The sequence below is a fragment of the Eurosta solidaginis genome, chromosome 1, assembly GCF_040869045.1.
Source record: "Eurosta solidaginis isolate ZX-2024a chromosome 1, ASM4086904v1, whole genome shotgun sequence".
NCBI lineage: Eukaryota > Metazoa > Arthropoda > Insecta > Diptera > Tephritidae > Eurosta > Eurosta solidaginis.
The window spans coordinates 132,574,520-132,601,587 of NC_090319.1; the positions used below are offsets into that span (position 1 = coordinate 132,574,520).

The 27,068-nt window shown below is 39.3% G+C and overlaps 1 protein-coding gene across 9 annotated transcripts in view; it reads left to right on the top strand.

The window, feature by feature from the left end:
* The window catches only part of Orco (odorant receptor co-receptor), a 1,419,553-nt gene that overhangs the window by 522,613 nt on the left and 869,872 nt on the right, over window positions 1–27,068 (top strand). For all 9 annotated transcript variants that reach the window (XM_067759839.1, XM_067759840.1, XM_067759838.1 and 6 more), the window contains one exon: window positions 22,463–22,661. In XM_067759839.1, coding sequence (XP_067615940.1) covers window positions 22,463–22,661 — 199 coding nt within the window. The remainder of the gene's footprint in view (window positions 1–22,462; window positions 22,662–27,068) is intronic.

Consider the following 27,068-nt stretch of genomic DNA (forward strand, 5'->3'; position numbering starts at 1 on the left):
GGTGGACCAAGGGTGACTCTAGAATGTTTGTACGATATGGGTATAAAACGAAAGGTGTTACTGAGCATTTTAAGAGGGAGTGGGCACTAGGTCTATAGGTGGACGCCTTTTCGAGATATCGCCATTAGGGTGGGCCAGGGGTGACTCTAGAATGTTTGTACGATATGGGTATCAAACGAAAGGTGTTACTGAGCATTTTAAGAGAAAGTGGGCATTAGGTCTATAGGTGGGCGCCTTTTCGAGATATCGCCATTAGGGTGGGCCAGGGTGACTCTAGAATGTGTTTGTACGATATGGGTATCAAATGAAAGGTGGTAATGAGTATTTTAAAAGGGAGTAATCCTCAGTTCTATAGGTGGACGCCTTTTCGAGATATCGCCATAAAGGTTGACCAAGGGTGACTCTAGAATGTTTGTACGATATGGGTATCAAACGAAAGGTGTTACTGAGCATTTTAAGAGGGAGTGGGCATTAGGTCTATAGGTGGACGCCTTTTCGAGATATCGCCATTAGGGTGGGACAGGGATGACTCTAGAATGTTTGTACGATATGGGTATCAAACGAAAGGTGTTACTGAGCATTTTAAGAGGGAGTGGGCATTAGGTCTATAGGTGGACGCCTTTTCGAGATATTGCCATTAGGGTGGGCCAGGGGTGACTCTAGAATGTTTGTACGATATGGGTATCAAAGGAAAGGTGTTACTGAGCATTTTAAGAGGGAGTGGACATTAGGTCTATAGGTGGACGCTTTTTCGAGATATCGCCATTAGGGTGGGCCAGGGTGACTCTAGAATGTGTTTGTACGATATGGGTATCAAATGAAAGGTGGTAATGAGTATTTTAAAAGGGAGTGGACATTAGGTCTATAGGTGCACGCCTTTTCGAGATATCGCCATTAGGGTGGGCCAGGGTTCTATAGGTGGACGCCTTTTCGAGATATCGCCATAAAGGTTGACCAAGGGTGACTCTAGAATGTTTGTACGATATGGGTATCAAACGAAAGGTGTTACTGAGCATTTTAAGAGGGAGTGGACATTAGGTCTATAGGTGCACGCCTTTTCGAGATATCGCCATTAGGGTGGGCCAGGGTTGACTCTAGAATGTGTTTGTACGCTATCGATATCAAACTAAAGGTATTAATGAGGGTTTTAAAAGCGAGTGGCCCTTAGATGTATATGTGAAGGCGTTCTCGCGATATCGACCAAATGTGGATCAGGTGATCCAGAAAATCATCTGTCGGATACTGCTAATTTATTTATATATTCAATAACACTAACAGTATTCCTGCCAATATTCCAAGGGCTGTTGATTTCGCCTTGTAGAACTTTTTCATTTTCTTCTACTTAATATGGTAGGTGTCACACCCATTTTACAAAGTTTTTTCCAAAGTTATATTTTGCGTCAATAAACCAATCCAGTTACCATGTTTTATCCCTTTTTTCGTATTTGGTATAGAATTATGGCATTTTTTTAATTTTTCGTAATTTTCGATATCGATAAAGTGGGCGTGGTTATGGTCGGATTTCGGCCATTTTTTATACCAAGATAAAGTGAGTTCAGATAAGTACGTGGGCTAAGTTTAGTAAAGATATATCGGTTTTTGCTCAAGTTATTGTGTTAACGGCCGAGCGGAAGGACAGACGGTGGACTGTGTATAAAAACTGGGCGTGGCTTCCACCGATTTCGCCCATTTTCACAGAGAACAGTTAACGTCATAGAATCTATGCTCCTACCAAATTTCAAAAGGATTGGTAAATTTTTGTTCGACTTATGGCATTAAAAGTATTCTAGACACACTAAATGAAAATGGGCGGAGCCACGCCCATTTTGAAATTTTCTTTTATTTTTGTATTTTGTTGCATCATATCATTACTGGAGTTGAATTTTGACTTAATTTACTTATATACAGTAAAGATATTAAATTTTTTGTTAAAATTTGAATTTAAAAAAAATTTTTTTTAAAAAGTGGGCGTGTTCTTCATCCAATTTTGCTAATTTTTATTTAGCACATATATAGTAATAGTAGTAACGTTCCTGCCAAATTTCATCATGATATCTTCAACGACTGCCAAATTACAGCTTGCAAAATTTTTAAATTACCTTCTTGTAAAAGTGGGCGGTGCCACGCCCATTGTCCAAAATCTTACTAATTTTCTATTCTGCGTCATAATGTCAACCCATCTACCAAGTTTCATCGCTTTAACCGCCTTTGGCAATGAATTATCGCATTTTTTCGGTTTTTCGAAATTTTCGATATCGAAAAAGTGGGCGTGGTTATAGTCCGATATCGTTCATTTTAAATAGCGATCTGAGATGAGTGCTCAGGAACCTACATACCAAATTTCATCAAGATACCTCAAAATTTACTCAAGTTATCGTGTTAACGGACGGACGGACGGACGGACGGACGGACGGACGGACATGGCTCAATCAAATTTTTTTTGGATCCTGATTATTTTGATATATGGAAGTCTATATCTATCTCGATTCCTTTATATATGTACAACCAACCGTTATCCAATCAAACTTAATATACTCTGTGAGCTCTGCTCAACTGAGTATAATTACCGAACCGGACATGGCCGGTTACCAACGTTGAAAATCAAACTAAAAAAAAACGGCTGAAAAATAAAAATACGAGTAAAAGGAAAATAAACAAAAGGGCCGAATATACATAGGGGTGCCGCGGATGTTGTTGCGACGCCCGGTGCTATTCCCACCCTCAAAAACCATGGCCACCGTCGCACCTAGTTTTCGGTGGCCCCTTTCCTGGTAACCCTAAGTGCCTTCTAAATAAACAAGGAAGTCAGCATTCCCATTTTAAATTACAAATTTATTCAAAATTCATTATTAATATGTTGTTGTTAAACCTTTTCTTTGAAAAATCATTGGATTATCAGCTAAATTTCTAATATAAACTATACTCTCTAACAACAAAGGTATTCAAATTAATTTGCTTATATTTTGTTAACCAAAAATATATATAAAGTTCTGTTTAGGTTGCTATCATAAGGGGTTGGTGGTTGTGTTGGGTATTGGTGTTGTTGGTTGCGAGTGTATATAAGTTACATCCATACATACTTGTTCTATACACATACTATTTTAGTGTTATATAGTTTAGCCCCTTATTCATTTTGGCCTTAAAGTACATTGTTACAATAATCACCTATTATTTGCTTTTTTTTTCACTTACAAAAATTATTATGTTGTTATAGTAGAACTTATTTTTGAGTGTAACAAAATATCAAATTGGTATAATGCTAATGCGCATAGTATAATGATAATAATATGTAATATGTACTAAGAAAATTTGTTACAAAAGTAATAAAGATGACATTGCGATAGTAATAGGTATTACGTGCACGTTTATTACTTTCGTCTTGTTGTTCGAAAGATATTGCCCGCAATAGGTATTCATATGTATATATATATATATATATATTGCATTTGTATGATATAAGAAAAAAATTGAATTGCCAATTCGTGCATAATCGACGAATGTATGCTCCTTGTTGTATATGCTCCTTGTTGTATAGCCAAAGAGTATATATTTGTCAAGAGGCGTCACTCGATACTTTTGTTGTTGCCAAAGCAAATTACTCGATGTTTTCTCAAGGTAGTCGTTGGTTTTTTTTTATCAGATGTATTTATAAAAACGCCTTCTATATATTTTCGTGGGGTATTTGTGTTTATTTTATTGATTGTATTAAATTAATTAATTAATTCTCTTCCCAAAAATCGTAATTATGCAAAGTCACTTTACCGCATAACTATATAGGATTCAATTAAAAAAAACTAAACAAAACTTCCTTGAGAATCACATTCGACATGACAGGGTTGCTTTGGCAACAACAAAGTATCGAGTGACGCCTCTTAATAAAGATATACTCTTTGGTATAGCGAGTATTCAATAATACAATTTGACAAAAAAAATCGACCCCTGTTAAATAGTTCAACCGGACTGTATAGAACCCTCTAAGTACCACCTAGAAGTTTCTTTAACTACCCTGCAAAAACGCTCTCGTCATTCCACGTCATTTGACCACACACTCTACAATCATAGGTTATATTCATAGTCACATTTGCATGAGCGTGGGTAAGTTTTATGACCAAATTTTTTGTAGGGTAATTATATCTAAAGTTATACTTTGCTGGTACCTACATGGCCGTCTGAGTACGTACCGTGGGTCTCTGCCGGCGTGGTTACCGGTGATGTTGTTGTTGCTGGTGAAGGTGTCGCTGTCGTCGGTTATGGCGCGCGGTCTTGGGCGCGCTGTGTTGGTACTGTTGGTGGTTGTCGGGCTCTGGTCCGATGTAATCGAATGAACCTGGTGGAGATAAAACTTCGTGCTGACCTTTACGATCTGCATGACTTGGTAATTTTGGCGTTAGTTGTATTACGCGGCAGCGTACTTCTGGCCCTGGAGGCGGAATTGGTGTCGGACGCTTTTCCGAAGGTGGTAGTGTACTTCGTAAACGTAGAGAAAGGCATTTATCTTCGGATACCAAGGGTTTCTCATCAACAATTAGTTTAGTGCCGCCCGAATCCGAATCGGAATCACTAGAACTTTCCTCACTAGGGGTGACAGTGAAACGCCGACCTACTTCAACTGGATATTCTATACGTTGAGCTTGTGTCAACACAACACACCCGTTGTATAGTTTATTACTACCCAAAATAGACGAGTAGAAACTAGATTTGTCGGAATCAACTCTGTCGGTACTTTGCGCTATCGACTCTTTCCTAGTTTCTGGGCATTTACCTTATTGTTCTTCTAGTAGTTGGTTTAAGGAATCGGCCTGCAATTCCTCGTTGCAGTCTTTTGGTTCTTCAACAATACTCGCTTGAATACGTGCACAGCCGGCTAGAGTGTTTTGCGATTAGTTGAATATAAGTGGGGATGTGCAGTTGATGTAGCAATAATGTTAATGAAGCAGTATAGGTGCTTGACGCCTTTGCTATTGAAGTTGTGCCAATAGATGTTACACGATCCTTTGTATAATCGCCGGGCCGCCAAAAATTAGGCTCAAGCAAATCACAAATGCCTGAAACTCATGGCAATTTTCGCTCGTTGTGGTTTCTCAATTTTTCAGACTTCTTCTTGCTTTGTCATGCCGGAAACCCATGGCAATTTTCGCTAGTGATCGCCGGTATGTTTTTTTTCTTGTTTTCTATACTTTTGTATAGCAACTTTCGCCCCATCGCCAGTCACTAGGTGTGTTCGCGCGAACACGCTCCCAAGTGGACCGTAACCGTAGACCATAACAGCAGACCGTAACAAACCTGCTTCGCTTTGAAGACCTGACGATGAAGCGAACAGGAAACCGGATCCGCTGGGGGAAAGCCACTGCCAGGGACCTCCGATGCCAATCAACGTGGGGCACGACTCACCCCTGAGATAAGAGTCTCAAAGTCCTACTGCGAAGCTAGCCGGGCAACATAGGTCCATCAAAAAAAAGTTAAGTCAAGTTGGGAATTATTTCTGTTTCCTAGTTTAAAAGGGCTTTGCGGCAATTAGACATTTGTTATGGAGAACTCGTCAAAACTCCGAAAGATGATTTCTAGTGGTTATCGCCCCCACAGAAAGGCAAAAAAAAAATATGGGTGTAGACATTTTGAGTTGAGGCATGTTGAACCATATTTTGGCCATATAATGCAAAGTATGGAGAGCACTGAATCGCCGTATGGAAATCACTTCTCAAAACAGATAAAATCTCCGGTATATGCTTATCCCAATCGGTATGGTCAGGTTTATCTTTCAGGAAAATCCTAATCTTCGAAACAATTTCTCTATTAACGCGTTCGGATGCGTTCGCTTGAGGAGAATATAACCCCGTCCTCACGTGCGTCACCCCTTAATTTGTTAAAAATTGGTTCATTTCCTTCGAGATAAACTGCTTGCCATTGTCACTGTGAATAAATTGAGGGACCCCTACAGCTGGAAAAATTTCGGAGGAGAAGTAATTTATAACGTTAACAGTGGCGGCTCTCTGCATGGGCTTTAGCCAAACGTATTTCGAGAGATGGTCTAGTACTATAAAAAGAAATTGATTGCGCCGCTTAGATCTCGGATACGGCCCTAGAAAGTCGCAATATAACCGCTGAAATGGCCTTTTGGATTCAAAGGTACTCCCTATAGGTGGTCTCGACTGCTGGTTGGTGGGTTTTACAGCTTTGCAGGTGTCACAACGCTGAACGTAGTCCCTGACGTCCTTAGCCTGCTGCGGCCAGAAGTACTTCTGCCTAACACGTTCTAAGGTTTTCTGCAACCCGCCATGGTAACTCCGGTTAGCGTCATGTGCTAATCTCACTGCTTCCTCAGTCAACCCTTTCGGCAACCATAATCGCCACAGCGAGTCTTCTTCCCCTTCCACCCCCTTACGAAATTTAACTCGTTTGAAAATTACCCCGTCCACCACTCGTAAATCCGGAAGCGATTCCTCGTTTTCGGCGACGGTCCGAATCAAGTCTAAATATTCGTTGCTGCTAAATTCGGGAGAGACTAAATCTATTTCCCCGGGTGTGGTAGTGAAATTCAACTCATCGGCATCAAACCGCGACAGCGCATCTGGTACTACATTCAGGGTGCCCTTACGATGTTCCATTTTAAATTCGTATCTTTGCAGTAAGAGCGACCACCTCGCCAACCTCCCGCTCAAGTCCTTTTGTGTCATTAACCACTTGAGACTGGAGTGGTCCGTGATGATACGAAACGGTAATCCCTCAACCTAGGGTCGGAAACGCTTCACGCTGATTATGGCGGCGAGACATTCCAGCTCGGTTACCTTGTAATTGCGTTGAGCATTATTCAGCTTTTTCGACACAAATGCGATTGGATGCTCAGCGCCCTCGTCATCGACCTGGAACAACACTCCGCCAACACCTATTTTAGACGCGTCGCATTGGATTACGAATTCTCGGGAAAAATCAGGTTGGGCCAAGACAGGAGCGGAACTCAAAGCTACTTTTAGTTTTTCGAAGGCATCTATAGCTTCAGAGGTAAGCTTGAACGGGCCTGATGACTTACGGAGACAGTCGGTCAAGGGACCTGCCAAGTCAGCAAAATTGGTAATAAACGCCCTGTACCATGCCCACAAACCTACGCACTTGCCGAGGGGATTTAGGGATCGGGAAGTTTTGCATTGCTTCTATTTTTCCCGGATCAACTTTCAAACACCCGCTGCCTATCAGGTACCCTAAGTAGCGTATTTCCTTCTGACAAAATTTGCTTTTCTTCACGTTTATTGTCAACCCTGCCTCGGTTAGGCACTTTGCCACTTCCACCAGCAACTTCAGGTGATCCTCAAAATTAAACATCAGGTCGTCCAGGTAGACAAAGACGTTCTCTCGCAGACGCGAAGGGATTGCCTTGTCCATCAGCCTACTCATAGTCTGCGGTCCATTGCACAGACCAAATGGCATTACCTTGAAGTGGTACAGAGGCCTCCCCGGAACTGCGAATGCTGTTTTTTCCTTGGAGGACTCTGTCAATTTGATCTGGAAGAACGCGTCCTTCAGATCAATGCCACTAATAAAATGCGTATCCTTTAGTCTGCTCAATAAGCCGTTGATATGAGGAAGGGGGTATGAGTCCTTCTTAGTCACCGCGTTGACCTTCCTCGAATCTATGAGCAGCCTAACTTTACCTGGTTTCCGGGCAGGACAACAGGACTACACCACGGCGAGTTTGATTCTTCTATAACTCCTAATTCTAGTAACCTGTCTAGTTCGCTAAAAGCTTCGGCTTGCCTCTGTGGCGAAAGAGGGAAATGTTTGCTTTTTATGGGAACGGCATCACCGGTGTCGATGTGGTGCTCCACTAATTTAGTTTGCCCTAGGCCTAACTTCTCGTACGAAGGAAATGTCTCGAAGACGTTTTGCAATTCTAATTTCCGGTCGGGTGACAATTCATGGAGGTTAAGTTCCTCTTCCTTTTCAAGTCTAATCTCTATGCCTTCTACGCTTGGGAATATTTCGGGAGCTAGCGCAAATGCTCTCCAAAAATCTACCCCAAAGTACGCTTCTTGGAGCAGTGAGGGAACAAGGTAAAAACGAATAACCTTTGTGATATTTTTGAAGGTGACCGGTAGAGATACTGAACCTAAAATTTTTTGCTTGTTGCCGCCCGCGGTGTATACGAACGCATGTAAGGGCTGATAATCGAAGCCGTTGTCCTCTAGGAATTCTAATCCATTTTTTCCTAAGATGGAGACGTTGGCTCCCGAGTCCAACAGCCCGACAAGAAAACTATTCTTAATCTTAGCCTTTGCAAGAGGCCTTTCATCCTCTGTAAGCGTCAACGTGGTGGCTTGTAGCAGTCTACGCTCCTGTACCCTCCTGTGGTATCTCTTCCTGCACTTCAAAATATTGTCCGATACCGGGTATTGTTCAAAAATGGTATGTCTTATTCGCTCATACCTGGGCTCCCTTTCTTCTAGACTTGGTGAAAAATGCGTCTGGCAAGCGACATCCCTATGCTGGCGTTGCAGAATCTTGATCGGCTCGCCCATCGCGGATGAGGACGCTTGACTCTCGGATTCAGAACTATTCGAATTGTCCGTACTGTCAGGGTAAGTTATTATCACGTTTGGGTGTTCCTTTGCCAGGGTAGTACTGCACCTCGGAAGCTCATCACCTCCATGCAGAGATTCACCCTCTGGTTCGGTGCACGGGACGACACCTCGAGCACCGCCTGGTATGGGAGCTATGAAGCGGAACGAGGTTCCCCCGCCTTCTCGCTTGGGTACTGGTTTCCCTGCCTGCGATGGTCCCTAGGGCATTTAGGAGTAAATACACCCGTATACCCACAGTTAAAACAAAAAGAATTTTTAATGGGTTCCTCACAGTATATATAGGAGTGCCCCTTGCCTGGCAATTCCAGCATTGGCTTCTATTACTCCAATCTTCAAGTCTGGAAATAAGAGCGAGGTAGCAAACTACAGGCCAATCTCTAAACTATCAACCTGTTCAAAACTGTTTGAGAAAGTAGTAAAGGAGAAGATGGCTTTTGCTATTAAAGGAATAATCGATCCATCTCAGCATGGGTTTGTTGCGTGTCGTTCAACAGTGACAAACTTAGCTGTTTTTTCGCAATACTGTGTTTATGCTTTTAAGGATGGGTATCAAGTTGATACTATATATACAGATTTCTCTAAGGCGTTTGATACAGTGTCCCACAAAATACTTCTTCAGAAACTTGAGTGCATTGGTTTCCATTCAGCTTTTCTGTCATGGTTAAAGTCATACCTGACAAACCGAATTTTATTTGTTGAAATCGAGAATATGAGGTCGTATGAGTTCTTGGCAACCTCTGGGGTGCCACAAGGTAGTATTCTCGGTCAAATTTTATTTGTTATCTTCATTAATGACGTCGGCTTATATTTAAAGCATTCAACTTATTTACTTTATGCTGATGATTTAAAACTGTTTAGGCGTATCACCTCTGTATCTGATGCATTGCTCCTACAGAGAGATTTGGCTGCTCTTAATGTGTGGGCTTTTAATAATCATCTGAGACTTAACAGTAGCAAATGTTGGCATATCACGTTTTCTAGTTCTACAAGTGCGCTTACGTCAACATACTATATCGCTAATACATATCTTGCCTCGGTCAAAGAATTTCGTGATCTTGGTGTCAATTTCGACTCTTCGTTCACTTTCGTTAACCATGTTAACTATCTTATACCAAAAGCGTATGCTAATTTAGCTTTTTTACTGCGTTATGCGAAGGATTTTAAGGACCCATACACTAGGAGTATATTGTATAATTCATTAGTGCGATCTAAATTAGAGTACGCCTCTCTCATATGGAATCCCATTTACAGCACATACTCTGCTAGAATTGAAAGGGTTCAACGTAAATTCATTCGATTCGCCCTCCTACCCCTTCATTTTGTTAATCCCCTACCACCTTATATAAACAGGTGCATGCTTATAAATGTTATGCCACTGCATGTCAGACGTTCAGTACAACATTTAATGTTTATTTACGATATTATCTCTGGTACTATTGATTGCTCAGCTCTGTTGGGGCAGTTAAATTTTCTAGTTCCTAGCAGATCTCTACGCTCTCATAATATATTCTACGGTGAAGTTCTGAGAACCAATTACCTTAGCTTTGCCCCTCTCACAAGAGGTCTCGAAGAGTTTAATAAAATTTCTAGAATGCTAAGTCTTGACTTTGCAATGCCCAGCCCTTTGTTTAATTTACGGATTGAGTCTTACTATCGAGGAAATTTATCTCATCCTTGAATTAATTATAGTTATTTAGTTTTAAGTTAATTTGCAAACTTGTAAATCTAGTCAGTAAGGTTTCTGCCATTGACTCAATAAATATGAATATGAATATGAATATAATAATTCGCTAACAAAGCATTCCTCACTATTGATTAATGCACTTCTAGTATGTAATTATTAATGTAAGAATGTATATATGTATAGGTTAAGAACTTTTGTATAAATAGGAAAGAATTTATTCAATAAAGCGCCAACAAAAAACATTTTTTTTAAAATCTAAAAGTATACATTGTACACTGGGTAGAGTCCATAATCGCCAGAAAGTCCCCAAAGCATTTTCAACCTGCACCGTAGGAAAGATAACGGTGGAGGGGACCAGCGCACACGAAACAATCGTCGTGAAGAGGGAAAAACCTCAACAAGACCGCATGGATACCACCAGTGTAAGCAGCAGCTCAACCGACACCTGCGGCTGCCCATCCGACACGAGCGCAAACAGCAGCGCAACCGATTCCAGTGACGAGACAGAAGGTGACGAGGAGGACGACGACAACGCGGTAATCCGCAATGAAAATACCGCCAACCTTACCACAACCAAAACTCTCGTGGTGCAAGAACCGCCGACCATCGAACTCTCCTCAGACGAAAGCACAACCCCAGGGCAAACAAACGGGCCTGAACTAGTCTACCCACAGGGACCGGATGGAATCGCGCTGTACGAAGTGGACCTGCGGTCGCTCGAGGGATCACGCTGGCTGACCGACGCAATAATAGACGCGTGGGCGAAGGGCCTACAGGCCGAGTACGGGGAGCAGACCATTACCCTCAGCCCCTTTGTCGTGTGGCAATTAGCTCAACCAGGGAGGTGCGAGGAGAGCTATCGGCGTCTACATCGCTGGCTTCGGAAGACAGACCTATTCGGGAAACGCGTGGTAATAGTACCACACAACGTAGCCAACCATTGGTATATGGTGGCACTGGCCACCCAAGAAGTCACTCACCACGTCACCGACATGGATTGCTGGCATCGGCGATACATATGGGTCGCGGACCAAGGCGTGGCACGACTTCTTGCGATGGGAATACTAGCAGAGGTACGGCCACGACGATTTCGCAGCTCACGAACTGCAGATACCGGTACCACAACAGGAGAACGACAACCATTGCGGCGTCTATGTGTTGGAGGCTATGGAGAGGGTAATGCGCTACACAGGACGCCAGGAAGGCGCACCAGGATTAATAAAACAACCCTTCACAGCAGAAATGGCTTCTCTAAAACGGATACAGATGCAGCACCTCTATCTGCGGATCCATTTCGCCGTCCTCCCCTTCCATCCTCATGTCCGGGATTGTCACGCGTGCTTCGTTTACATGCCGTCCTGGGTAAGTGGCTCCCAACAGCTTGCTTTGTTTCAGCACTTGTTCACCTCTGCGTGCTATATCGCGTAGATCATGAAGGGTCCTTACATCTGCGTTGAAAAGCATCAGCTTAAGGCTACTGTTGACGTTCCTTTTTATAATATCTCTATATATAATATAAATTTATATAATAATCTCTTAATCGCGCGTTCAAGGAGATTATGTCCGTTTGGAACACGTCATAGCACTCACTTGCTTTTTGCTTCCGCATGGAGATCTCCATCATGATCTCGTGGTCAGTTTTCAAAGTGCCAAACTCTCTTTTCAATGAGTAGCACAAAAAGGCATATGTCGCATTTGGGTTTTGTTTCGTGAACAGCCAGTACCATTCTTCGGCCCGCCCGGAAAGAAACAGGTGGAAACTAGCCATTATTTGTTCGTCCGTGCATTGTGTGCGATCACACAAGGTGTCCAGCTTAAAAAGGAAATCTGCTACGCTTCCAGTGCCGTCGAACGCGATTTTCCACTCCTGCGGTTTCACTACTATGCTGCTCGGAGCCGGGTATATTGGTGGTACTACGGTTGGAAGTGGGTTACGGTCCATCCTATTTGCGTTCCGGTTCTGATGAATTGATTGCTGCGCAGATTCGAGAGCGGCGTTGAGCTGGTCCATATTTTTTCTGATTGACCCCATCTCCCTCCGCATTTCCTCCTGCGAAGCGTGGAACAGTCGGTGCAGCATTTCCACCCACGAGTCTCCACGAGTAGCTTCGTTCTGCATTCCTGGGGTATTCGCCCGGTCCTCTGCAGCTTCCCTAAAGTTTCCAACTGCTTGGTGTAAAGATAAGGCACCAGCTCCATCCGGTGCATAAGTCAACACATTGGTCATTAGCCACGAGATATCATGCGCGTTTAATAGGAGCGCATTAAGATTACTGGTGCTTACAGGTCTGTCCATTTTATCGCGAGGGTCATTCAGGTCCGACCCCATGTTCATTACCGCGGGATCTCCGTATTGTCCCCCTACTGGGGTGTGTACCACCAAAGGACGCTTGACCTTGGGGAAAGCCCCCCTATTATTACCACCCCGGTGCTGGTTACCCCTAAAATTCCCCGCACTCCCGAACGGAGTATTCCGGCCCGGTTGCCCAAAAGACTGGTCACGCGACATAGTAAAAAAAAATGCAATTTTTCAAATCCTAGTGTTCAAACCACACTTCTGTTTCCAGACGATGGTTTGTTGAAGAAAAAAAAATGTGTATATCTAAAAAAAAATGCACGAGAATAACTACAATGATTACTTCGATAAGCGTACCGAATAAAAAAAAAAATTTCCAAAAGCTGAAAAAGGCGGTTAGTTATATATGTATATATAATATGTAAGCAATGGGAATGCTGGCATCCCCTTCCCGAAAGCACGAGCTACAGGAAAACACAAACAGAAACAACACAAATCCATTCATACTTGTCCCTAGTGATCCCAACCGCAATGCGAGGGGGTCTTAAGGCCGCCCTCCGAGACTGGTTGGGGCCACTAAGGTCACTCCAGCCACACACGGGTTGGTCTCCAGGGGATCGCCCCTGAGACTGGTTGGGGGTGTTGAGGCCTCCCATCCATTGTCACTGGACACCTCTCCTGGCTCCGCCGCAATGGGTGGAGTTGTTTCGGAGCCGCTCCCCCAGTCTGGTGGGACAGGAAGGAGTGTCACTCTGAATCCCGGCTCACCCCGTCAAAGTCCAGGTGGTATTCTAAACTACCACCTGGGACGTGGGATGAGCTGGGGGCCTTACCACACGCACACACACACTCACTCCCGACAACACTAATTCGGCTAAAAAAAAGAAATTATGAAAATTAAACGTTACAAAAAAAATAGAAACCCAATTTAGCGGACAAAATATTACCAACGCCGACTACGGAAAACATTCCGGCAACGTAAAATCCCACTTACAAAAAAAATAAAGTGCGTGTAGCACTGCCTCACTGGGTGAAATAAAAAAAAATCCGGATAACTTGACGTGAAGTCTGTGGCTCCGTCAGACACTGCCCCCGATGACCAGCCCGGACAACCTGATCTGTCCAACCATCCCACCGCAACGTAGGTGGCAGCTCCTGTAGCTGCTCACTCGGACTGGTGGGATGGTCAACTTCACGGGTTGACCCGACTGACCCTCGCGGCCAGCGCCTCAGGTGCCGCGTTGGGCGCCATCTGTTATGGCGCCCTCAGCAACCATCCCACCGCAACGCAGGTGGCTGCTCCTGCGACTGCACACCTCAGACTGGTGGGATGGTCAACTTCACAAGTTGACCCAGAATGACCAGCGCGACAGCGCCTCGGGCACCAAATCCCGTTTGGCGCCATCTGTTATGGAAACGCATTTTCGATGGAAGCAGTAAGGAAGGCGGTAAGCATGATGTGGTGGTGCACAGTGGCTAGTCATTGTCGGCTGGGGCGGGTCCTTGCCAACCTTACTGTTCCTGCGCCATAAACAGAAAAAAGTTCCTATCATGCCTATCAAAACTGAAAGCTGTCAAAATCAAAAACCCTGACAGAAGCGCAGAGACCGACTCAAAACGCTTATAATTTCAAACTAAAACAACATCCGGTCGAACCGGATGTCACGGACAGACCGTTAAACATTCAAAAATTTAAGATTCAAAAAAAAGAAACTTCAAAAAAACTAAGCGCCAAAAAAACTTACCGAACCGGACATGGCCGGTTACCAACGTTGAAAATCAAACTAAAAAAAAACGGCTGAAAAATAAAAATACGAGTAAAAGGGAAATAAACAAAAGGGCCGAATAAAAATGGTAACCCTAAGTGCCTTCTAAATAAACAAGGAAGTCAGCATTCCCATTTTAAATTACAAATTTATTCAAAATTCATTATTAATATGTTGTTGTTAAACCTTTTCTTTGAAAAATCATTGGATTATCAGCTAAATTTCTAATATAAACTATACTCTCTAACAAAAAAGGTATTCAAATTAATTTGCTTATATTTTGTTAACCAAAAATATGTATAAAGTTCTGTTTTGGTTACTATCATAAGGGGTTGGTGGTTGTGTTGGGTGTTGGTGTTGTTGGTTGCGAGTGTATATAAGTTACATCCATACATACTTGTTTTATACACATACTATTTTAGTGTTATATAGTTTAGCCCCTTATTCATTTTGGCCTTAAAGTACATTGTTACAATAATCACCTATTATTTGCTTTTTTTTCACTTACAAAAATTATTATGTTGTTATAGTAGAACTTATTTTTGAGTGTAACAAAATATCAAATTGGTATAATGCTAATGCGCATAGTATAATGATAATAATATGTAATATGTACTAAGAAAATTTGTTACAAAAGCAATAAAGATGACATTGCGATAGCAATAGGTATTACGTGCACGTATATTACTTTCGTCTTGTTGTTCGAAAGATATTGCCCGCAATAGGGATTCATATGTATATATATATATATATATTGTATTTGTATGATATAAGAAAAAAATTGAATTGAAATCCTTTTGCCAATTCGTGCATAATCGACGCTGTCGCAAAAAAAAATGTTTCTTTAAATTTATGTTTGAGCTCCAAAAATGGTACGCTAAAACTTTTCAAATGGTACAGACCGCTTTTCTTATGACTAAAAACTCATCGAGCTAACTTCAATCATTTTGAAGCAAGAAAAAATATCATTAAAATGAAGAAAAGGAGATGTATGCTCCTTGTTGTATAGCCAACAATTTCGAGTATTCAATAATACAATTTGACAAAAAAAAATCGACCCCTGTTAAATAGTTGAACCGGACAGTATAGAACCCTCTAAGTACCACTTAGAAGTTTCTTTAACTACCCTGCAAAAACGCTCTCGTCATTCCACGTCATTTGACCAAACACTCTACAGTCATAGGTTATATTCATAGTCACATTTGCATGAGCGTGGGTAAGTTTTATGACCAAATTTTTTGTAGGGTAATTATATCTAAAGTTATACTTTGCTGGTACTTACATGGCCGTCTGAGTACGTACCATGGGTCTCTGCCGGCGTGGTTACCGGCGATGTTGTTGTTGCTGGTGATGGTGTCGCTGTCGTCTGTTATGGCGCGCGGTCTTGGACGCGCTGTGTTGGTACTGTTGGTGGTTGTTGGGCTGTGGTCCGAGGTAATCGAGTGAACCTGGTGGCGATAAAACTTCGTACTGACTTTTACGATCTGGATGACTTGGTAATTTTGGCGTTAGTTGTATTACGCGGCAGCGTACTGCTGGCCCTGGAGGCGGAATTGGTGTCGGACGCTTTTCCGAAGGTGGTAGTGTACTTCGTAAACGTAGAGAAAGGCATTTATTTTCGGAATACCAAGGGTTTCTCATCAACAATTAGTTTAGTGCCGCCCGAATCCGAATCGGAATCACTAGAACTTTCCTCACTAGGGGTGACAGTGAAACGCCGACCTACTTCAACTGGATATTCTATACGTTGAGCTTGTGTCAACACAACACACCCGTTGTAAAGTTTATTACTACCCAAAATAGACGAGTAGAAACTAGATTTGTCGGAATGAACTCTGTCGGTACTTTGCGCTATCGACTCTTTCCTAGTTTCTGGGCATTTACCTTATTGTTCTTCTAGTAGTTGGTTTAAGGAATCGGCCTGCAATTCCTCGTTGCAGTCTTTTGGTTCTTCAACAATACTCGCTTGAATACGTGTACAGCCGGCTAGGGTGTTTTGCGATTAGTTGAATATAAGTTGGGATGTGCAGTTGATGTAGCAATAATGTTAATGAAGCAGTATAGGTGCTTGACGCTTTTGCTGTTGAAGTTGTGCCAATAGATGTTACACGATCCTTTGTATAATCGCCGGGCCGCCAACAATTAGGCTCAAGCAAATCACAAATGCCGGAAACTCATGGCAAATTTCGCTCGTTGTGGTTTCTCAATTTTTCAGACTTCTTCTTGCTTTGTCATGCCGGAAACCCATGGCAATTTGCGCTCATTGTGGTTTCTCAATTTTTCAGACTTCTTCTTGCTTTGTCATGCCGGAAACTCATGGCAATTTTCGCTAGTGATCGCCGGTATGTTTTTTTCTTGTTTTCGATACTTTTGTATCGCAACTTTTGCCCCATCGCCAGTCACTAGGTGTGTTCGCGCTAACACGCTCCCAAGTTGACCGTAACCGTAGACCATAACAACAGACCGTAACATAACCCATCATTAACATTAAAGGCACAATATTCTGATATATCATTAGTAATGTGTTTTAACTTAATACTAATTTCTTTAATACTACTTACTTAAATTCTGTTATCTCCTTAGTTAGCTGCAATTGGTCCTTCGATGACTTTAAGTGCTGCTTCTTCCTTACAAAATTTCCAGTCTCCTGGTCTGTACGACTGCAGGTAGTTTTTGAATTTTTAAGTCGAATACAATTTGGTAAGTCAGCTTTTTCTGTGAAGCGTAGTCAACCATGACCCGATCCACAGCATGAATAAATGCGGGCAGCATTTTGATTCACCATTAAATCCTGGTAAGTATTTTAGGTCACTTTCAATTTTGTTCCTTAAGGATGTTGATTCCTGCGCTGCTGACTCGGTTAAAAGTTTGGTTATTGCCTCAAGACACTGATGGCATTAGCAAAGAGGAGAATTCGTTTTAGAGGTATGGTTCCTTCGGCAAAGTTTCTTATTTTGATCCCTAGAATACGATTTTCATAGAGCAATGAGCGATTTTTAAATCGACCCTCCCTAATATATATATATTGATATTTATATATGTACATATAATTTGCGCGATCGGCTTTTGGTTGCCAGTATGCAATAATACGGCCTTTAAACTTAATTTATTGCCGTCTATGAACAATCGCCGCTCTTTTGATTCATATGGTTCACCACACTGCATGAATAGACCAGCAATGTCTTTGCAGTAACAAACACTGTCCTCCTTCGTATAGTACTTGGAAAATTGTTCGTGACGAGTTCTATAATATGTTACCTTAACATCGGATGAAACAAATTTAAATCGCTGCATACGAGAGGCGTGTAGTTCGGCCTTTTCCTTTGACAATTCCAAATCCCTTATCCAGTCATTGAGTTGTGCTTGTGACAAAGAGTTTCTTTCGTTTTCTGTTTGAAATCCAGTACAACATGATGCTGCGTAATGAATACTGCTGTTGGCAATGAAACTGGAGCCGGAACTAAAGTTAAATTTGATTGACTTTCCAACCCCAAGTACATTTGTAGTTCAAATATAGCAGTCCCTTGAATGGCAAGTTGGTTCCCTCCACTTCATTGGTGTAATAAATTTCATATGTCGCCTAAATAGATAGCTTCAGAAATTAGTAAGGTATGCATTAAAAGGGAGCAAATTCCTAATTTTTACAACGCACCTTTTTATGCCGTTTTCCGAAAAAATCAGTTCGACTCGACATGTGGTCAGTATTCGGTGTCCATGGTTTTTCATTGATTTTAGGCTCAATTCCAAAATACTTATAGTATGTAACTTTCAAAAGATTTTAAAACACACGCATCCTTTTAACGACAAATTGACCGCAGATGAAACAGAACATATCTAGATCATTTGTACACTCAAACTCTCGCGCCCTTTTAATCATATTATATTTTTAAGTAAATGACGGGTTATAAACTGCAATTATAAACTGAACAGTATTCGGCGAGCTTTGCAGATATAATGAAGGAACAAGGCGCATGTATTATTATTTATACTTAGATCAAGTAAAAATTCAAGCCTACCTAGACAAAAAGGTTCCCTAGTTCTACAAAGAAAACACTTCCTGCCTTAAAAATGTGCTCTAGCTTGAAATGTACCTGGGTTTGAGAAACCGACACTAACAGTTTTTTGTATCTAATAACCCTTCGAATATCTACCTGCTAACTAACTGATATACGAATACTAACACATATGTACTAGTAGGGTATTTAAGTATTAAATGGATATATTTACTTGAATGCTTATCACTTTTGTATTAGTCCATCGATTTTGTTGAGTGAAAGCTTTTTTTTTTTTTTGTAATAAAACAGAGCTTAGAGGGAAAACAAATCTGCAAAAAATAAAAAGTTTTCGAGATCCTTCCTCGCAAAGTACAATTTTTTTATATTTATACAAAAAGAATTGAAAAAATCCGTAATGATTTTTCGTTATCTTTGAATCTGCAAAAAATGATGTATGCACGGTTTATAGCAAATTTTATTACCTTTTAAAAGATTCAAATCATTTTCGAATTGCTCAATTCGTTCCTGAGATATATATGATTAAGTGGATACAATTTTTTTTTTGTTTTTGATAAAACGGTAATTCGTAAATATCATAAAAGCGTTAATATAGAATTAAAAAATAACCTTGATTTTCGGAATCAGGGGGTGATTTTACATAGGAATTTCATAATGGCGTCTCTGGTGCAGAAAAAAAAATGGAATTTGTGGTCCAGTGTTATTATTAGTTTGTCTTTCCGAAAGCGATTATTGCCGACAAAGTTTACTTTTGCTATTCTGCCAATACTTATTACCGGCAGTGTCTATATTTTCGATCTTCTGGTTATATTTTTTTCATAAAACGAGCTAAATCAGCTTAGCTATATAGGAAAATCCGCCATACTTTGGTTTTTAGGAGAAACAAATTTTTTTTTGAATCATGGTATCACGCAAATATCTTTTTTTTTGGAACATTGAGGGATAAATTGGAGCTATAGTGCATCACCGTTACTCGTCTTACATAATACCTCAAAAAGATATAGTCAAAAGATCGAGCAAAATATATATAAATTGAGGTCGCACTGTTAAATATACATTTATTTCAACACTTAACCGATTGTGTTGAAATTTTATCAGGATGTACATATCTATGTGGAGTATATTTAGGTCAAATTTTGTTGATACCCGAAACCCGGTTTTAGAGATATCGGCAAAAATATGAAACCGGGTGACTGTCAAAATATTTCATACCCGTTTGTTAATTTTTTCTCTACAACTCAGTAGTAAACCATCAATTGCCTCATCTTGGAATATTCACGCAAGGAAAGTTATTGATGTTTGTACATGGGGCAAATATACGAAATTTTCGCCAAAAATTGACAATCGTCAAAAAGTGTGGAACAATTTTTTTTTTTTTAATATTTGTACCATATTTGTGTTTGTTTTCATTTACTTTTAAATAAACCCTTGTTAAAAAAAAAATTGTCTACACTTTTTGACGATTGCCAATTTTTGTCGGAAATTTCGCATATTTGCCCCTTGTAAAAACATCAATAACTTTCCTTGCGTGAATATTCCAAGATGAGGCAATTGGTGGTATACTACTGTGGTGTAGAGAAAAAATTAACAAACGGGTATGAAGTGATAAAAGTAAAATTGTAGCTGTGCTCACAAAAAAACATGCTCCTGAAAAAAATTTACGCAACCAAGTGCTTCCACTTTTCTGCCTCTACCTTCAAAACTGAAAGGGACACATCGAATTTGAAACCCCAGGTATTTTTAGTCCCTGATAGGCTATTATCGTGCATAATCCAAATTTCAATACTCAGTTGCCTCAAAAAGCTATAAGTAAAAAGCTGTCAATATTGAAAATGACAAAAAAAAAGTATCGCTGCTTTGATTGATGATAGTTTTGAGTATTGCAGGGGCAGATTAATTTTGCTCATACTTTTAGAATCTCCGTCTCAAAAACAACATTCAGTATAAATTCCATAGCGTTTCAGCGATGCCTCAAAATTTTATCGAAAAAATAAAAAAAAACAAGGTTATCGCTTGAAAAAGTGTAAAAAATCGACGTTTTTTACGTTTCGAAGCTCTGCAAAAACTTACTGTCAACTTTCTTGATTTTGAAAATCATCAGATCGGATAGTCAAAACGTCAGACTTAATGTCCTTGTACTTTTTTCTGTCCTTAAGTTTTTTGCCCGTGTGTAAAACCCGAGTATCCAAACAAGTAAAAGTTTTTGGGATTTGCCTATATATATGGGGTATTCCATCCCATTTTGACCAATTTTGAACCCGACCCCTTTAGAATTGGCTAAAAGTTTTTCTTCTTTTTCTAGCTTACGAAAGACGTTTTTCAGAAGTTTTTAAAATTTTTTCATCCAACTCAAAAAAAGTTATGAACACCGTTTTTGTTTTCAAAATGCTATAACTTTTTCAAAAATTGACCGTTTGGGATCTTTTTTTTTTAAATTTGTTTTTAAATGTACTTTTCGGAAAAAATTCAAAAAAATTTTTAAAGTTTTTTTTTGTAATTTTCCAGTTTTTCGAGATTTTTCGAATTTCGCCTTTTTTTCTCATAAAAAACTTCAATCAATTCTGCAATCATCCCCACTAATCCCGGAGTGGGCCGAGAATTTTTTTTTTTTATTTAATTGAAAAAAAAACTTAAACATTTTTTTGTATTTTTTCCGAAAAGTACTTTTAAAAACACATTTAAAAAAAATGATCCCAAACGGTCAATTTTTGAAAAAGTTATAGCATTTTGAAGAAAGCACCGTTTTTTTCAAAATATTTAAAACTTATTTTGAGTTGGAAAACGGTGTTTTTTTCAGAATGCTATAACTTTTTCAAAAATTTACCGTTTTTTTTTTTTCATATGTTTTTAAGTGTACTTTTCGGGAAAAATACAAAGAAAAATTTTAAAGTTTTTTTTTTTTAATTAAATAAAAAATGAAAAAAAATTCTCGGCCCACTCCGGGATTAGTGGGGATGATTGCAGAATTGATTGAAGTTTTTTATGAGAGAAGAAAAGGGCGAAATCGAAAAATCTCGAAAAATTGAAAAATTACAAAAAAAAACTTTAAAAATTTTTTTGAATTTTTTCCGAAAAGTACATTTAAAAAAATTTAAAAAAAAAACGATCCCAAACGGTCAATTTTTGAAAAAGTTATAGCATTTTGAAAACAAAAACGGTATTTTTTTTAAAATTCATAACTTTTTTTGAGTTGGATGAAAAATTTTGAAAAACTTTTGAAAAACGTCTTTCGTAAGCAAGAAAAAGAAGAAAAACTTTCAGCCAATTCTAAAGGGGTCGGGCTCAAAATTGGTCGAAATGGGATGGAATACCCCATATGTATATAATATATATTAGGGTGGATCGATTTGTATGGACGAAAGTTAACCGATATCGCGTCATCGATTTTTCGATAGGATTTGGGCTCAGGAAAAAAGTTTCTCTACGCATACCCAAAAAAATAATTTTCGAGCCTGCGAAATTTAATTTTTTTGACTTTTCTTAGACTTTGATTTTTAAGGTTTTTTTCATAACCTACTAAAAAATTTTCATACGTATACATGAAAATTTTACAATCAAATGAAAATGTTTTAGTATGTCATGAAAAAAACATCAAAGTCCAAAAAAAGTCAAAAAAATTAAATTTCGGAGGATCGAAAACTATTTTTTTGGGTATGCGTAGTGGAACTTTTTTTTGAGCTCAAATCCTATCGAAAACTCGATGACGCGATATCGGTTAATAAATCGACCCAGTGTAATATAAATACATATGTATTTACTGCAAATTGTCTGCTAAGGCATCCGGAAAAAAATTGTCTACAAAAAATTGGCTACATGATTAAAAAAATATTTATTTTGTAAAAAACTCAAACTTTTGGTTGATTTGCAGCAATATGTATTGCCTAGAACGGTTTTAATTTTACTTTATTGATTTGCCGTCATGGTGGATAATTGATGTATTTTTGGACAGTTTTCTGTCATCCCTTATAAACCCGATTTCGGGGCTGTGCCATCTTCAGTGTAATTTTCGTTCGGATGGGACAGCGCCAAAAACGGTTTGTCTCCAAACTAAGTTTGTGAAGAGGGGGGTGACGGAAAATCTCTCCAATATACATCAATATATGTAAGTAAACTTTTTTTTTTTTTTTCAGAAAAAGAACCAACCGATTTGGATATTAGTGGCGTATATAGCTCAAAAGCTGATTGGGGTGCACAGTTTCGTGCACCATCAACATTACAAACTTTTAAAGGCAATAATGGTGCCAATCCAAATGGTTTAAGCAGGAAGCAGGAAATGATGGTACGCAGTGCTATCAAGTATTGGGTGGAGCGTCATAAGCACGTTGTACGGTAAGTCAGTCGAGGTAATGTTAATAAGTAAGATTTTCATATTACGCTGAATGAAATGCCTTGCTCGTTGTGTCAATTTCACCATTAATGCCGGTGAATTTCACGCAATACATATGGGAATCTCCATTGTTGCGGTCGCGAGATTCTTGTTTAAAACTTTGATAACTATAAATAAAACTGCTTAGGTGATGACTGAACTGTTATATGCAAAAAGGCCTTAGCGAAATTAGAAATAGAGTCAGATAAACTTCAACTTAAACAAGTAAGGAAGGCTGAGTTCGGGTGTAACCGACATTACATACTCAGCTGAGAGCTTTTGAGACAAAATGAGGGAAAATCACAATGTAGGAAAATGAACCTAGGGTAAACCTGTTATGTGTTTGTATGACATGGGTATCAAATGGAAGGTATTAAACTATAACCTTCAAGTTCTCTTTTTAAAATGTTACGTCAAACATTTATACTACAATTTTTATTCGAAACAATCAAGTGTGAAGAAATTGAGAATGTGCTGAGTTGCAACTGAAAGAATTGAGAATCAGTTTTGTGACTACTATTTTCATTTCTTTTTGCAAAGCGAAGTTCAAAGCTATAAATTAAATAAATTATAAAATATAAAATTTGGTAAATGTGCGTTTAATAAAGTGTATAATGTTTAATGTGTGCCAGCATATTTTATGTAAGCCCAATTGGCGTTCGGTTAGTAAATGCCACCGTGGTGTGATGGTAGCGTGCTCCGCCTGCCACACCGTATGCCCTGGGTTCGCACCCCGGGCGCTCCGAGTGTATTTCTGCCATGAAAAGCTCTCATTGAAAACTCATCTGCCTTGCAGATCCCGTTCGGAGTCGGCATAAAACATGTAGGTCCCGTCCGGCCAATTTGTGGGGAAAATCAAGAGGAGCACTACGCAAATTGGAAGAGAAGCTCGACCTTAGATCTCTTCGGAGGTTATCGCACCTTACATTTATTTGTTTATTTATGTATATGGCAACGTAGGTCCTTTCGTAAAAAGCTGTCGCAACAACTTTTTTTGTTCATTTGACTACTAAAACAGTCAATTACGAATCAACGATTTGTGCGTAGTTGATTCAACATCTTGTTGCGATGGATACAAATTAACAGAAACTTCGGTTGAATTGACCCGTATTTCGGTTGATTTTACCAGTATTTTTCTTTCAGTGTGGGCCTTAGAACTATAGGTGGACGCCTTTTCGATATATCGCAATAAAGGTGGACCAGGGCTAACTCTAGAATATGTTTGTACGATATGGGCATCAAATGAAAGGTGCTAATCAGTATTTTAAAAGGAAGTGGACCTTAGTTCTTTAGGTGGACGCCTTTTGGAGATATCGCCAAAAAGGTGCACCAGGGGTGACTCTAAAATTTATTTGTATGATATGAGTATCAAATGAAAGGTGTTAATGAGTATTTTAAATGGGAGTGGGCCTTAGTTCTATAGGTGGATGCCTTTTCGAGATATCGCCATAAAGGTGGACCAAGGGTGACTCTATAATGTGTTTGTACGATATGGGTATAACATTCAAGGTATTAATGAGGGTTTTAAACGGAAGTGGCCCTTAGTTGTATATGTGAAGGCGTTTTCGAGATATCGACCAAAATGTGGACCAGGGTGACCCAGAACATCATCTGTCGGTTACCCCTAATTTATTTTTATATGTAATACCACGAACAGTATCCCTGCCAAGATTCCAAGGATTTTGATTTCGCCCTGCAGAACTTTTTCACTTTCTTCTACTTAATATGGTACGTGTCACACCCATTTTACAAGGTTTTTTCTAAAGTTATATTTTGCGCCAATAAACCAATCCAATTACCATGTTTCATCCTTTTTTTCATATTTGGCATAAAATTATGTATAGCATTTTTTTCATTTTTCGTAATTTTAAGGGATAAAATGATAAAGTGAGTTCAGGTAAGTACGTGAACTAATTTTAGTAAAGATATATCGATTTTTGCTCAAGTTATCGTGTGAATGGCCGAGCGGAATGACAGACGGTCGACTGTGTTTAAAAACTGGGCGTGGCTTCAACCGCTTTCACCCATTTTCACAGAAAACAGTTTTCGTCATAGGATCTACCAATTTTCACAAGGATTGGTAAATTTTTGTTCGACTTATGGCATTAAAAGTATTCTAGACAAATTAAATTAAAAAAGGCGGAGCCACGCCCATTTTGAAATTTTCTTTTATTTTTGTATTTTGTTGCAGCATATCATTACTGGAGTTGAATGTTAACATAATTTACTTATATCCTGTAAAGATATTAATTTTTTTTTAAATTTGACTTTTAAAATGTTAATACTCAGCGTGCTTTGCCCACAGAGTATATTAACATTGATTGGATAACGGGTGGTTGGACAGGCATAAAAGAATCGAGATAGATATAGACTTCCATATATCACAATCATCATCGAAAAAAAATTTGATTGAACTATGTCCGTCCGTCCGTCTGTCCGTTAACACGATAACTTGAGTAAATATTGAGACATCTTTACCAAATGGAATGTTTTTGTATGAGATGGGTATCAAATGGAAGGTATTAAAGAGTATTTTAAAAGGCAGTGGGCCACAGTTCCATAGGTGGACGCCATTTCGTGATATCGCCATAAAGGTGAAACTGGGGTGACTATAAAATGTGTTTGTACGGTATGTGTATCAAATGAAAGGTGCTAATTAGTATTTTAAAAAGGAGTGGGCCTTAGTTATATAGGTGGTCGCCATAAAGGTGGACCAGGGGTGACTCTAGAATGTGTTTGTAAGATATGGGTATCAAATGAAAGGTATTAATGAGTATTTTAAAAGGAAGTCGGCCTTGGTTCTATAAGTGGACATTTTTTCTAGATATCGCCATAAAGGTGGACCAGGCTTGACTCTAGAATGTGTTTGTACGATATGGTAATCAAATGAAAGGTGTTAATCAGTATTTTAAAAGGAAGTGTGCCTTAGTTCTCTAGGTGGACGCCTTTTCGAGATATCGCCATAAAGGTGGACCAGGGGTGACTCTAGAATTTGTTTGTACGATATGAGTACATATGTAATACCACGAACAGTATTCCTACCAAGATTCCAATGGCTTTTGATTTCGCCCTGCAGAACCTTTTCATTTTCTTCTACTTAATATGGTAGGTGTCACACCCATTTTACAAAGTTTTTTTCTAAAGTTATATTTTGCGTCAATAAACCAATACAATTACCACGCGTCATCCCTGTTTTCATATTTGGTATAGTATTATAGCATTTTTTTTTACCAAGATAATGTGACTTCAGGTAAATACGTGAACTAATTTTAGTAAAGTTATATCGATTTTTGCTCAAGTTATCATGTTAACGGCCGAGCGGAAGGACCGACGGACGACTGTGTATAAAAACTGGGCGTGCCTTCAACCGACTTGACCCATTTTCACAGAAAACAGTTATCGTCATAGAATCTATGCCACTACCAATTTCGCAAGGATTGGTTAATTTTTGTTCGACTTGTGGCATTAAACGTATTCTAGACAAATTAAATGAAAAAGGGCGGAGCCACTCCCAATTTGAAATTTTCCTTTATTTTTGTATTTTGTTGCACCATATCATTACTGGAGTTGAATGTTAACATAATTTAATTATATCCTGTAAAAATATTAAATTTTTTGTTAAAATTTGACTTTTAAAATTTTTATACACAGCGTGCTTTGCACACAGAGTATATTAACTTTGATTGGATAACGGTTGGTTGTACAGGTATAAAGGAATCGAGATAGATATAGACTTCCATATATCAAAATCATCAGTGTCGAAGAAAATTTGATTGTGCCATGTCCGTCCGTCTGCCTGTTAACACGATAACTTGAGTAAATATCTTCACCAAATTCGGTACGCGAGCTTATCTGGATCCAGAATAGATTGATATAGAAAATGAGCGAAATCGGATAATAACCACGCCCACTTTTTAAATATATAACATTTTTGAAAACACATAAAACCCGATTATTTAGTAAATAATACACCTAGAATGTTGAAATTTGACGTGCGGACTGATAATGAGACTCTTGATACAAATTTGAAAAAAAGATTTTTTAATGGGCGTGGCACCGCCCACTTTCGATAAAATCAATTTTACAAATATTATTAATCATAAATCAAAAATCGTTAAACCTATCATAACAAAATTAGGCAGAGAGGTTGCTCTGCACACAGAGTATATTAACTTTGATTGAATAACGGTTGGTTGTACAGGTATAAAGGAATCGAGATAGATATAGACTTCCATATATCAAAATCATCAGTGTCGAAAAAAATTTGATTGTGCCATGTCCGTCAGTCCGTCCGTCCGTCTGCCTGTTAACACGATAACTTGAGTAAATATCTTCACCAAATTCGGTACGCTAGCTTATCTGGATCCAGA